We start from the raw sequence: 14,932 nt of genomic DNA, 5'->3' as shown, positions 1-14,932 counted from the left end.
GAATGTTCGTGTATGTGTTGTGAACATGACGAAGTTTTGTTTCTGTGTAATGCTTGTTACACAGAATCAAAACTTCACGTCCTTACAGTGGGCTGGAGTTCAGTGAACTTCCTTCTTTTGGGGGTTCTATGCGTGGCCGTCTCACTATCATGGGTCCCCGGACAAAATGATATTCTGGGGGCCCCCCTTTACGTAATCGAAACAGCTTACATATTTACACTCAAAAATCATAGTACCATATGTGACCATGAAGGGCCCTCATGAGCACCCCAAGCCATGTCCACATAGGTTTAGATGGCTCCTGCTTCACGGACAGCTCTGCTGGGTTCTGAAAGTTTATAGCCACTTTTTCCCCCAACATATTGCACTTGAAAACTTGATTTCTTCACATCTCTGTGGGCCCCCCTTCACCACTGGTTACGACTCCCCTTTTATCTGATTTTCCCTCTTCAATAGAATATCCCCCCCACCTTAGAATATCCCAGGACCGCACAGGGGCCATATGGCCCCAGGTTGAGAAACACTGCTTTAGAGTACCGGTCAGTAGATAAAGGGTTGAACAGGTTCCGACTGCTATTCCCGAAAAAATTGATCTGAACAAGGCAAGTTTTCGTTCTAGCTCGCATCTCGGCAATAGGGCCATTTCAATAAATTTTATCAATTTCAAGTCATAACTGGTATATCGACTGCGTGTTTTTCGCTAGAATGACTCTTAATTTAAAACTAGAGAAAAATTTATATTTTTTACTTTCCAAGATACGTATTAGAGAGAGAACTGGATATTCCTTTTATTGAATAGCTAATGAGGTTAAGTCATCAAAACGGAAACTTATCAAGAGAAACCTTTGCCAAAACAAAGGTATCCATTTCACAGAATGGCAATATTTCAACATCTCGTCCCAGAAAAACAAAGTTAAGAGGCCATCGGACTAGAATGTTTTACCCAGCGAAATTCGAAACCGCAAGCCGAATGAGACGCAAAAAACGCCCACCATTCCGATCAAAATGCGTAACAAATGATTGTATATACAGCATTTCTTGCACTTCCAAATCGAGGTAACTTTCCGGTGAGCATGTTAGATTAACGAATGCTTACGGAATGTTTCATGCCTTTTAGCGAGCATCGCCCTTACCAGAAAACAATTTGAATTTTCTCTTCGAATAAGCTAAATGGAGTTCAAGAAAATCGAATAGTTTCACAACAGACTGTCTAAAATCTCGCAAGAGATCGTGAACAAACATATTGCAGTGCAACAAATTTCGTCTTTGAAAAAACTACGTAGTTTTGCATTTCGATTTGGGCAGATCGGTGGCAAGCACCTCCTTAATACATTTTCATTTCATTCCGTGCACCGCCCAGGCTCTATCGACCATTGTCAATTTTAGCCATTGCCCGGATGAGCCTCCTTAATACATAAGAGAGCACACAATAATCCATTATTGCAGGGTTCGACAAATCCCAGGCGTCAGGTCACCATGGTGACTAGAAAATCGGTGTTGGCGCCTGGAATTTTCTAAATGTGATTGATGAATTAGAATCTAAAGGATAACACAAAATTTTCTGATTTAATTACAGTACGTCGAATAACAGGGAAAGGAGTTATAAAATCCCAAGAAAAGTAAAAGATCATCAAGAACAGTTTTCTTTCTTGAGCGAAAACTATGCTTGACGACTAAGAAATTTGGCTTTCATCTAAATACACTGGTGTGTAAAAATTAAGGACGAGACTGTTTTTATAATGTAACGTCGTGCCAAAGTGTTCCAAATCGACACAAATAATACCATAAGATTCCCCAAGGCGTAAGAACATAGAGAAAAGTGAACAAAACTTTCCCAAAAAAGAAGTCCAAAGGATAAAAAGGAACTTCATTGAAAAATTAGCTTCAAGCACAACTGGACGGAACACAAACGTCCATGTGACAAGTGACTGGCGAGGAAAATCCTGCCTTCAGTAGGGAATATGATCACTAGGGCGAGTCAAAAAATAAAATTAGCATTTTTTAAGGAGCACAGCGATAAAAAGGTGCTAAATGGTCTCAAAACACGTGATTTTTTTTACATTCTGATTAGTGTAACTGCCTCCGGATTAAGATTTGATTTTTTCGATTTTTTTTCAGTTAGGGTTTCGACCAATTACGTTATTTTCTACAAACAGACAATTCGTCACGTTGTAGGTGTGAGTAGCTTAGGGGAGAATCTAGGAAGGCAATACGCGTGCGCATGCGACGCCCATGTTCCCCAGTATAACTCCGGCTGAAATAAGGTGTGCCATTTCCATCATGGATCGTTCAAAGTTGAAATTTCCGTTATTTCGTGATTGAAGTGACATTAAATGCAATATGTTACCTACCAAGATGTTATGAAGTTCTATGTGTGGAACCGTCATAAGATAAAACGTGATAATGAAAATAATAATAAGTCCACGTATAAACAAGAGGACATTGTCGTAGCAAAAATTGAAGAAATACGGTCAAGAGCTTCCACTCCTTCTGTCCAACATAAACGAGTGAAAACGATGTTGAAATACAAAAATCTTTTAAAATCACACCCTAAAATACCGAAGCAGCAATTAGAAGAGTTTCGCCGTAAATTAGTCTTTGAAATTTATTTCATCCTCAAAGTGTAAGAACATCGAAGAGTGCATTTGTCCCAAATGCAAAATACGTCAGAGAAAAGCTTTCTAATCGACCAACCAGCGACCAAAATCCTACAAATAACTGCTTTATACTTCGACGGACACACGGAAGGATAAAACTTCAATTATATCAGAAAAGGACGGAAAAATGTATAGACAGAGCATTCTGAAGAGCATATTCCATTGATAATGGAACCAGCGTCGAAGCACCAGTTTCTGACACATCTGAATGCATAGAACAAGCAATTTTAGATTTCTTCTTGGAATCAGAAATATCTATGGAGTCTTTAGTGGCAGTTGGGTGTGACGCGGAACTAATGTGAACGTTGGTAAATATGGAGGTGTCATACGTCTGCTTGAAAAAAGTGCGGTGATCTTTACTGCATATGAACGAATTACCCTTCCGACACTTGTTTCTACATATTGACGGCAGCACATCGGGACCCAAAACATTTTCAGGGAAATCGGCAAAGATTGGGTAATCGAATTCTACGTTTCGATGCAAAATATAAGGCAAAATATACCCCGTAATTCTCTCAAAGAAACACTTCGCAAACCCTGAAAATGAATTGATCGCGATGCTGACCGACTCTGAACCGCACATCCGTGAACTAGCAGCACGCTGCATTCAGAAAAAGAGCCTCAGACTGTTTCAACTTCCTATTGTTAAATTTGATGTATCATCTTACATCGAGCTCATTGACTGGCAGAAGTAGAATATATCTGATCCACCAATATTGAAATCCATACTGACGAAGACATCCAACTGTTTGTCGTCCAAAAATCAGGAGAACTGCCTTTACTATGCCTTCCATGTCAAACACAAACTGTTGAAAAGGCGGTCAAGACCGTTACAGAAACTTCAGCCACATTGTGCAAAAAAATCAGAGAGAAAGCTTCATAAAAAATCAGTCTCGAAACGCTGTGCCGAAATTCAATAGTAAGAAGGATTTTCGCGCTATTTGAAATATATAAATGCCATTTTTGTATATTTTTTCTTGCATTAAATAAATGTTACTCGTGAAATTTGTATTTGTTTTATAGACACACATTAAAAAATTTTTAAACCTTATATACTGTGACTAGTCAAAAAAAAAAATTATTTTCAAAATGTGTATTCTTTAAAGTCAATCCGGAGACAGAAGATAACCCATTCTTAAAAAAATTTATGTGTGAGCTAAAGGCATCATTTGACACTTTCAGTGCTGTGCCGGATAAAAATTTAAAAAAAACCATTTTTACATAGAACGGGGACCTACTCTTAATGATCACCCGACTCTTATGCTGAGTACAAGGTTGTCAACGAGCTGTTGAGGCATTGTCCATTCCTGTTGTAGCGCCAATCCCAGCTTCGGAATCGTTGCTAGCGGATGGTGATGTGTTGCTAAGCGTCTCCCTAGAGTGTGATTCCTACACATGTTCAATTTGATTTAGACCCGCGGAACTTGCCGGCCAATCGAAGAGTTGAATACAGGGGGTACGATGAGGTGTAGCGTTGTTGTCCATGAAAAGGAACTGAGTTATACTTACCTATTTCACCTTTAAAAAGACGCACGTGAGGAAAGAGAACTTCGGTACAATAGCGGACACCAGTGACTGAACTACTTTGGAAAATGCACGGGTACCAAGCACAATACCTCCCCAAACGAGAACTCCGCCACCTCCAAATCTGCCCATTTCGATGATGGAGGGGGTTACTGCGTATTCACCAGTCTCCATATGTGTACGCCCGAATGGCGCCGTGATAAGATGCTCGTCTGCCACTACGAAGGTTACCATCAAAGTCCATGGGTTCGAATCCGGGCGTAAAACGTTGGAAGCAAGTTCTTTACCTACCGAACCGGGCGACCACCGATGAATGGAGCCTTCATTTCCCACCCAACTCCTCTGGTTGAAAATTGCCGTATGGCGATATATGACCGGAGTTGGTGTGCGGTTAAGTAGTAGTAGTCTTCAGATGTGTATGCATCCATAATTGCTAATCAGACTAAATCTGCTTTCATCTGTAAAGAGTACTCGACCTCAAGTTATCAGCTTCGTCCTTAATTTTTGCACACCAGTGTATCTTTTCGATTTGTCTACCTTTGCATTGTTGGATAGTTCAATTTAATTTGCATGGAATCAGTCCCATATTTAGGGTCTCATACGAACATTAACAGTCAAATATTTTACGGGACGCTTTGTGATACTACCCTCTTGAATAACATCGGGCTACAACCAACTAATGACAGATCACAGCCCTGGCAGATCATGATTTACAGCCAGCTATCTAGAAGCGGATCACGGTCGGTTGAGGACCCGGGCGCAGAAAATATTGAACCCCCTAAATTGGAAAAAAGTGTAAAGTTGGAATTTTTCGGGGACCGGTGCGCCCGCCGTTAAGTCCGCCTCTGCAGCTACCTCTCCCAGAGGTAGACCACGACGAAAAACAGATACATTTACAAAATTAAAACGGCAGAAAAATTAGAAAAATTTACGAACATGAGCAAAATATGAGAGAACTACCACTATTCCTCCATTCTGAATGCCAGCTTAGCATTAATTGATAACCCAAAAAATTCACTATGGCTGTCTGTGATGCGCTAACCGAATAGATGTTGAATAGCAACACATCAAATTACTGAACCTACCTTTAGCTGTATACCAGGGCTTGACGAATCAAAAAAAAAAGTAACGAGCTAGCGAAATGCCCCCTCCAGAACAAGTTATTTTTCGACTTCACTGGATTTAATGGCCCCTTCCAATACGTTGGAAGATACATTGTAATGAAATCTAAAAATGTGTCATCCTTACACTCAGTTTGACAATCAAATAGAAAATTTTAGGCATCAATGCCAATTTTCTAGTCATCATGGTGACCTGGAATTTGTCAAGCCCTACTGTATACAAATAAGGCAAACTTGTTCAAAGGCTACATTGTGTATGAAGATTTCACGCTACAAAATAAGCGTTGTTTGAATAGATTCATCACTGAAACACAGTTCTAACTTATGGAATTTTTCTTCTATTAAGGCCGGCATTCCACTATATAAATTTTACAAAAGTTATTTCATAAAACTTGAAAAACGCAACTAAGTGTATGGGTTGCATTCAAGAAAATGTAATCAATAGGCTTATTGGTTGTTTTTTCAAGTTCTATAAAAGGTCTTGCATCAAACTTCCATAGTGTAATTACAGCCTTAGTGAATGGAAACTGGATTACAAAAAAATTATGCATTTTACTAGTTTCTTCATTTATCTGGTATCCACTTATATGAGTAGCACGTCACTACTACTCATACAAAATAGAATAGACTGGATACCAATACATATATGCTCTAAGGGATGAAAATACCAGTCCTCTGTAGTTTAATGGTCAGCAGAGAATGACATTTCTCTCATTTTACACGAATGTATAAAAGTTTTTTTAAAACAAAAATGCCTGTCAGCTTCTTAGTAATAACAGAAATAGATAATTGAAAACTATTTGATATCCATAGGAAGATTTGCAAGGGAAATATAAAAAATTCTTAATTAGGCTGATAAAACAATAAATTGACTAGAGAAAAATGAATTGGAATTGATGGATACAGATTTGTATCTCAAAAATAAAACACTGGGAAATAGAGAAGTGGTTGGCAAAATGTTCCTTATAAGAAAAGCTATAACAAACAGTAAGGAACTGTTGAGAAAATCATGGCTAGTATAATTTTTTTCTTCTTAAATTCTTAAAAAGGAGTCAATGTGTCAATTCATGTGTTAAATATAAAAACAGTTTTCTCATGGCAATATGCTAAGACTGTCAAGTCCAAATATGTGTAGCTGTATATCTTGAACAAACTAAGACAGACTTTGAATCTATCAAACAGTACAAAATTGTATGCAGAGCTTCCACTAGACCAGAGGTTCTTGGCTTTGTATTCCAGTGACACCCATGCCAAGAAATGAAGTTCACAGACCCCTCTACAGAATAACAAGTATGTAATTGAAAGACAAGTCAGTTGTTTTCTCATCTAAGTTCATTGCCTGTTTGAGAACCCCTGTACTAGATACTGTCAACCAGAGAGCTAGCATATATCTTTCGCACTCCCCCTATAATATTCAAGGAGCAGTTAAATGAAGAATGTAACACCCTTCTGGTGCTGAACCATAATTTGAAAAATCCCAGATGACAGTTCACTATGGTGACTAAAAAATTGGTAGCAGCAACTTAAGTTTTCTAGAAGTATTTACTAGAGCAGTCAAAGGGAGCAACAGTCCTAGGCAGCAAATTTTTGGGAGTGAGGAATTCCAAACATTGTTATGAAATTATGGAATTTCACAATGAAGTGGGAAAATCCCTTCGGGGGGGGGCCCCCCCCCCCAAAAAAAATTAGTTACAGCCCTGGTCATACAACAAATTTTTAGAATTGTGTCTATCAACATGGAAAGGGATTTTGGATAGTTTTTCTGAAAAAATGTGCTTGGCTTTCCCGAAAATATCTGGCTGTAGAATTTTTTTTTTTGATTTGTCGTCTTCCATTAGACATCTTGGTACACTCGTACATCCCGGTGATCTGGCGACAGTTTTTGAGCCGTAAAATTTCATTCTGATATCTCACTCATCTTAGAGGGCTACTAATAAATTAATTCATGTTTTGGAAACTTTATATATATAAGACTAATGCTCAATCTGAATTCCTGGTAACCAATCAATGTCTCTTAAGTTTGAGTTGACGTTTCATTTCAAAAGAATTGTAATATTTTATCACTTACACAAGCTTGTTTATGTTTTTCAAAGAACTTTTAAGATGATTTTCTAGTACTTGAAAAAATATAAGGGGGAAAATAATACAATTCTTCAATTATGTGACCATTGTAGAAGGTACCTCTAAGGAAAATAAATATAATTGAGGGGTTTTTCTCTCGAAAAGAATTTGAAAAGATCATTAATAAGAAGCCATTGTAAGTTACCTTTGTATCGCAAGCCTCATTCAAATTAGCTGGATTGTGGAAGAATGGGGGTGAATATTACCTGCTTAGCAACGTCTTTTCCCCCTTGCAGGGGAAAAATAAGATGGGAGAGATTTACACTATCTTCTTTAGTGGGATTTTGGATTTCACATCCCTTTCCCGCTATCCTTTTCTTGTTGCTGAGTGAAGAATACCAGGATTTTTATTTCCCATGTAAACGGGGGGGGGGGGGGACATGACATCCTTTGCTCACTTCTAGTTCAGACCTTGATGTGGAAGATATTTAAAAAATAGGTTCCCACGAAACTTGTAAAATTCAGAGGCATCTTATTGATTATATTTCTTGATTTTCCCTTGCATATCTTTACTTTTATGCATCTTTTCTTTTTTCCTCTCATGCCTATACATGAGAGAGAAACAAAAGAATACAACGAAATGACAGTGGAAACATTCAAAACATGCCATGATTTTCACATAGGCCTACATAACTTTGGAGGGATAGTCACCAAGTGAATAAGTTTTAGATTACTAAAAAATATTTAGTCATTAATGAGGTTGAATAGATCAGGAAAACATATGACTTTGCAGAATAGTGGTGACAACGCTTGTGGGACAACATTTCATGAACATTAAAAAGCATTAGGCCTCGTAAAAAAAACCTTTCATTTTGGTTTTTCTATAGTGGAAAAACTGATTGCTAAGTTATTACAGTGGATTTCGCTCATAATGTTTTTAAGAAACATTAAGAAACAACTGTACAATCAACTGGATAAAAAACCTTGACTGTAGCCTATACTTGTGTATATAAGGTCAGGGTTTTTTTTTCGTTCATAAATTTGTTCTGAAATTGGAGGGCCGACTTATACACGGAAAAAAACCTTGATCTCTACATTATAGTTTAGCTGGTCGTCAATTTAGCTGTATTTATGTTGTTCTCATATTATGTTGAAGTGCTTGACTTATGAAAGAAAAGCTTCGTCCAGCTGGGGGTCACATCTTTCCTTTCTTTCAAACTGAACACAACTTCAGTCTTGTCGCCATGAACTATATACTACAGAATGAACTGTGCTAAAAGTGTGCATGTTCACCTATCAGTTTGAGTGTATCTAGTATATCTAGAATTTTTAGTGTTGGCATCTATTTTTTGAACTATGAGGTATATAATAATTGAATAACTATACCATTGTGAGACTGTTGTGTTGCTTGATGTCAGTGTTTCTCAACAGTTGGTTGCAGCCCATACAAGCCCTAACATCAGTCAAACCAAGCCATGAATGCTTGACCGATTTACCCATTAAGCATGCTTATGACTGGGTCTTCCACTCACAGCTAATAAATTTCGCTGGGGACCTTTTTTTTTTTAATTTTAAATTCATCATAATGAAGGGACGGCTTTTTGCTAAGGGTTTTTTAATCAAAATAATGATTCACATTGAGTGGATGGGGATTTACATACATACCCCTCTATTCAAAATAGAGGGCTTCGAGTTAAGCTAATTAGACATTGAAAGATTAATATGCAAGGTACAGATGTTCATATGCCACAGGATCTCTTCTCCTGAAGCCAATGGTATGGCCGTTTCATGACAAATCAATTTTAAAAGGTGTTGGATGCTTTTAACAAACCACACCCCTTTTTCGGTCTGAGTTCAAGTTAAAGAGGGGTGTAACATACTAAAACAAAGTTGAGTGGAAACAGATTTAGTTTCCAGGACTGGACTAACTTTGTAGAGACAACTAGGGAACTTTAGAGAGGCCATAATTGATCCTGGGCATAATTTCTACATGGTCAAGTGCAAGGCTTGAAAAATTTCAACCACTAGATCACCAAGTGACTAAAAAAATTTTTTGACATTAGAGCGTAATTTTTCAAAGTATGATTACTGAATTGAAATCTGAAAATATATCAGAAATTACGTCCATTTGTCAACTACCCTCAAAGCATAATGTTTTGCATTGTTCTGCAACAAACCCTCGGCTGGCTGGAAATGTTCTGCGGTAAAAATTCCCCACCGCTGTGCAGTCAGGTGGACATCGTGCTGGACTCTCGTCCTGAGGTTCCAATTTCAAACCCTGTTGACAGCACAGTGGTTGTCGTCTAAAGTTGGTTTTCTGCTGTTTTCCAGCTTTAAGGCACGAATGCGAGCTGGTCCCCCGTTTAAAAAGTCTGAGAGCAGGCAGACTTACAACACGATACTGTCAAAACATGAAAATTCAAGCATTTACATCTTTACTTCAGAAAATATAAGACAGATGGCAGCATGAACATGAAAGAAGCACAACTCTACAACAGATATGTTAGGGCTACACATTCACTCAGAACACACATTCCGGCATGTACAGACTCATTAGAAATTCTGTAGAGGAATGTGTACGAGACGCACGTACGGTTAAGTAGTAGTAAAATTTCCCATAAGTGTTTTCTAAATTTTTATTACAATTCTTCCACATTGTTCTACGACATACATCAGATTTCAGCATATTCTGCTTTGGGGTCAACTAGTATGGAAAGAGGTTTTAAAAGGCCTGTTTACACGTGTAAAGTGATTTAGTAAACTCAATTTTAGATTGGCAAGTTTTCAAAAAAAATGTCCACATGTTAAGTGGATTCAATAAATGCTGATTGGACAATTTTTATACAAGGCCCACTGGCACATGCGCATAGGCCTACTTGACCAAAAAAAAAAAATCCACTTTATTCACTTCTCGACAACTCAACAGCATGTAAACAGTCCTTAATGTCTGCATACATTTGACCAGGGCCTTAAGTCCCACAGACAAGTAAAAATATATTATTTTAGACTGATTTTTTCAGTGGCATTTGTCACTCGCACAAATTTATGGAACAGGTCCATGAATCCCAGAATTAATCAGTAATTAGAATTACCTACATAAAACTCAAGATGAGAACCCACAAGTTTGAAACACTTCCGACACCCCTGGTGGGAGAATGCTTGGTATCTGAAATTTTTTTTTTTCAATTTGTCAAGGTCTGGGCAAGTGGTGTATTTCACCAGCGCCCCGACTCCAAACAATACATCTCCACTGACCAATCAACTGTCAAATAGGCTATACATCATAGTGAAGGGATGGGTTTGCCCCCATGGGCGTATAAAAGAGTGAGGCTAACAGGACTACATCCCTGGGGTCCAAGAATATTTTTCACGTTATAAATTCACTGCAGAAGGGATTCGTCAAAGACCCTAGCCTCTGGGCATGGCTTCCCACAAGAATGGGGGCTGACAGGATTATATCCCCACTACTGAACCAGACATGCAACACGTCCATATTCCTCTGTGGAACTTCTAAGGAATTGGTACATGTTGGAATGCATGTAGTGAACCTGATGTGAAGTTTGTTTCTGTAATGCTTGTTGTGTGTAGTGGTTCTATCTGCCATCAATTTTTCTAACTACGAATGAAGTGTTTGAATGATTGTATTCATGGCCCCCACAAGGGGGTAGGCTGACAAGGCTCCGGGCCCGGGAGGATTTTAATCAGTTTTTTTTTCACGCTATAAATTCATCATAAAGGGGGCACCGTAAAAGTCTGGTCGGGGGCCCGTAAAAGATCACAGCCTAGGGGCCCTGCTTCAGGATGTGGGGGCCATGATTGTATTGTTGTAGACCTATTGCTTACTGTGGCAAGAATTTTTAACAGGGAGATCGACTCACATTCGAGAACTATACCCCTGGGGTATGGGACAATTACCATTTTTCTGATGGGAGGATGGAACTATTTTTACATGCTATAAATTCACTGCAGAAGGGCCAATGAAAAGTCTGGCTTGGCGGCCCTTTGAAGTTTAGAACAGGGCAGTACTGCAGGATGTGGGACCATGGTTTACCCAGGGCCCTTTCTAGTCAAGTGGTGATTTACATTCAGCTAATTACACATTGAAAGATTGACATGCTGAACATAGATAATCTCTCTGCCCCAGGGCCCCACTTCTTCTGAAGTCATCGGTACGACTGTGCTTCATGATTCATGACAGCAGGTGCGGGTCCAGGATGTGTGACGGGAGGGGCAAATTGTGTAAGCGCATCTAAGCATCGCTATATTGCTTCTTGGGAGGGGTGGTCGTTTCTATTCCCCCCTGATCCACGCCTGAGTGAAGGCAGAGATCTTCAGCTACGGATGGAGCAGAGGCAGGCATCTTTAGATTCCTACGGAGCGAAGGTAGAGACATCTTCATGTTCCTACGGGGAGCGAAGCTTTAAATTTAGAGAAGACAGACATTTTCAGCTCCATAATGGGGTGGAGGCAAGCGTCTTTAGCAGCAAATAGAGCGGAGGCATGTGGATCCAAGGCGATGTGGTGGAGAAGCAACTTATTGCGTAACTGCATTAGATCATCCTGTATTTTATGTCAAAAATTATCCCCTTATCATCCTGCTCTTGGGAGGGACAATGTTTCCCCCCCCCCCTCTCCTCCGCAGATCCGCGGTTGCATGACAGTTTTAAAGGGTTGGGGAATACTTCTACAAACTGCACCACTCCCCTTTTTTTCGGCCCTAGGTCAAAAAGTTAAAGGGACGGAGGAGCACACACAATATACTAAACTAAGACTTATTCATTTGACGACAAATGGTAGATGGGTACTTACGTAAATGAGACCGGAGAAATAGCGGTCTTTGAGGTTGTGCAGCACGGATGCTTCGTTGAGACAGGTGAGGTCGGCCATGTCCTCGACTTTCGTAAACCTCGGGGGGTTCATCTTCTGGACGTCGTCTTTGGAGACGACGCACCTCTTGTTGGACTCGATGATTTCGACCTCGAGCTCGTCGCCTTTTTCTTTCTTGACGCTGGCCGCCACGAAGCCCTGCGTCTCGTGGACGATCCATATCAGCTTCTTGGCAGTCCATTCGGCCTGTGCCGCGGGATCGTTTATGACATTCCTGTCGACGACCAGGTACTTCAGCTCCGGGTCGTTCGTGTCGTAGTACACCGTATCCGACATATCGTGGATGAGAACGACGAATTCACAACCGCATGTGGATGACAACCAACAACAAAAAAAAAATTTTATATCGATAAGATACAACTAATTTTTCAGATGAACGACTTGCTTTAGGTGCTGAAATACACGAAGCGGCGGGTGCAACAAGTTCCCAAGGTCAGTTCAGGTAATTTTTTTTTTCTCAGTGCCGTTCACTATGTTTCTTACGAATATTTGTGTAATTGAAACGATATTTTACCAGGGCAAACATTCGGAGGAATCCACGGTCGGGTCGGAGAGCGATGATGGTTCGCTGGAACAATCGTCGCGTTGAGAAATTATTCAACGGAAAATAAAGAAAAAAGGGGGGCACGACGACGATTGTGTGTTGCACCGTGTGGTATTTTGAAAAGAACCTGCTGCGGTTGGCAGTTGATGACTGGACGTGCGAGATAAAGTAGAAAGACGACCGCCTCGCAGGCAGGGCGGGCGACGATCGTTTCACTTTGACTCGATTCTAAAGGGTTGCTGCTACTCTGCCTAGAAAGAGTGAAAGTGATGTCGTTGGCGAACTAATCGCAGTGAGCGTCGCCGTCGCTCGACGCCAAATCTATCGATCGGAGGAGGAGGAGGAGGAGTGATGATTCACCATTGAGGTCAACTCTGATGAGTGAGTGAGTGTGTGTGTTTTTTTTTCATCTCCAAGAAAACGGTGACATCATTCACTTGGCCTGATTTTAGTATATGGGAAGACACCCCCCCCCGGCCCCGTTATTTTTGAAAGCCCCCCGATGCTTGACTCTAGGGCCCCCCAGGAGAAGCAGATATTGTGGACACGGCCCTCAAATCCTGCAGCCGCCCCCCTCGGGAGAAGCAGATTTTGTGGACATGACCTTCAAATCCTGCAGCCGAGCCCCTCCAGGACCTCAACTAGGCTGGGACAACCGGGGCACTGCTCCGAGCTGGATGGGGGACGCCACAAAAAAATTTACACTAATTTTGCACATTAATCTCTTCAAGGGGCTCTAGAAAAATAGAAAAAGTCTGCCCCATGGCGCCGAGAAGGCTTGCTACGGTCCTATTTATCCTCCGTAGCCCCAACATCCTAGAGCAGGGCCCTTAGGCTGGATCTTTGGTGACCCCCCTCCCAAGCCAGTCACGGGCCCTTCTACAGTGAGTTTATAGCACGAAAAAACCAAAAAATGTCTCCTCCAATTGTCTCCCGCCCCAGGGTTGGAGTCCTGTCAGCTGCACCCTTGAGGGTTCCATGCCCTCTCTATAGGGAATTTATAGTGTGGGAAGACAAAACATTGATAAGAATTGTCCCGGGTCCCAGGGCTGAAGCCCTATTTTTGTGTGGACCCATGATTGTGGAATGAACACGATAAATACCGTTTTAACGCATGAGCCCCCACCATGGCCAGAGCCGTTTAAAGGGCATCGTGGACCAGATCCGCAACTAGTGAAGGTCAGGGGAATTCGATGCCCCGGGCACTGGACTAGGAAGGGCGACGAGTTTACTCTTTTTCCGTTCACAATAACGGTAGAGGTGGGGCGCCAAAATTAATACTGGCCCCGAGTGACTGAGTAAATTTTTATTTCTAGTTGCTGCCCTGTTATGGGCATTTTCCCTGGGCCAAGTAAGTTTTCTGAAGCCCTACCTGGCTAAAAATGCTTGCTGCAAATTTACATGCTCACTCTCGAAAATTTCAATCAGATCTCATTTTTGCAAGGCGCCCTTGTTGTCTAGAGGCTCCCGGATGGGCCCATAAGGCAGCATCGACCGCATCTAGGTGTTTGGTCAGCCGGAGAAAGAACGCACTTTGATGCCCATTCTGATTTGGCGCCCGAGATACCAGACCTGCTTGCTTCTCTCATAGTTGCGGCCCTGACCATAACCTCCACAAGGGTGGATCTGACAGGGCCCCTGGGCTGGGGCCCGAAACAATTTTTCTTCACTCTATAAATTCACTATACAGGAGTCAGTGAAAAATCTGGTCTGGATCAGATATCGCCAAAGATCCAGCCTGCGGGCCTTGCGATAGGATCTTGGGTCCGACTGGACGTTCCGCTGTTGGTGTCGGAGAGACACACTGCATCGATACTCAAATTCCCGATAGCTCCTTAATCCGAGAAAGTCAGATTCGCACACACACAGACATTGAATGCAGGAGCGGATCCTATAAGATTTGTTTGGAGGGGCAATTTATTGTTTAAGTTTATCGCCTGCCTCCCACCCAAGCTTCAGCTCTGTGGACCCAGGACAATTGCCATCGTTTTGTTTTTCCTGCTATAAATGGCAAGAAGGGCCCATGAAAACTATGGCTTGAGGGCCTATCAAACAGCTCAATCAAGGGGCTCTGCCCCAAGATGTGGGGGGGGGGGTCATGATTTGTTGGATCGTCCTCATATTTTAAGAGACAAACC

General features: G+C 41.1%; 1 protein-coding gene across 4 annotated transcripts in view; it reads right to left on the bottom strand.

The window, feature by feature from the left end:
- Positions 1–13,014, bottom strand: part of LOC149083003 (uncharacterized) — a 96,238-nt gene extending 83,224 nt beyond the window's left edge. For all 4 annotated transcript variants that reach the window (XM_089236053.1, XM_089236054.1, XM_089236055.1 and 1 more), the window contains exon 1: positions 12,173–13,014. In XM_089236053.1, the coding sequence (XP_089092179.1) occupies positions 12,173–12,526 (354 nt within the window). In that variant the 5' untranslated portion in view covers positions 12,527–13,014. The remainder of the gene's footprint in view (positions 1–12,172) is intronic.
- Positions 13,015–14,932: the final 1,918 nt, after the last annotated feature.

This window comes from Pholcus phalangioides, unplaced genomic scaffold (genome assembly GCF_987345545.1).
Source record: "Pholcus phalangioides strain wild (caught in Gottingen) unplaced genomic scaffold, Ppha-v1.0 ptg000009l_1, whole genome shotgun sequence".
Taxonomy (NCBI): Eukaryota; Metazoa; Arthropoda; class Arachnida; order Araneae; family Pholcidae; genus Pholcus; species Pholcus phalangioides.
Note: the sequence above shows the minus strand (reverse complement) of the source record. Positions and strands in the feature narration are given on the sequence as shown.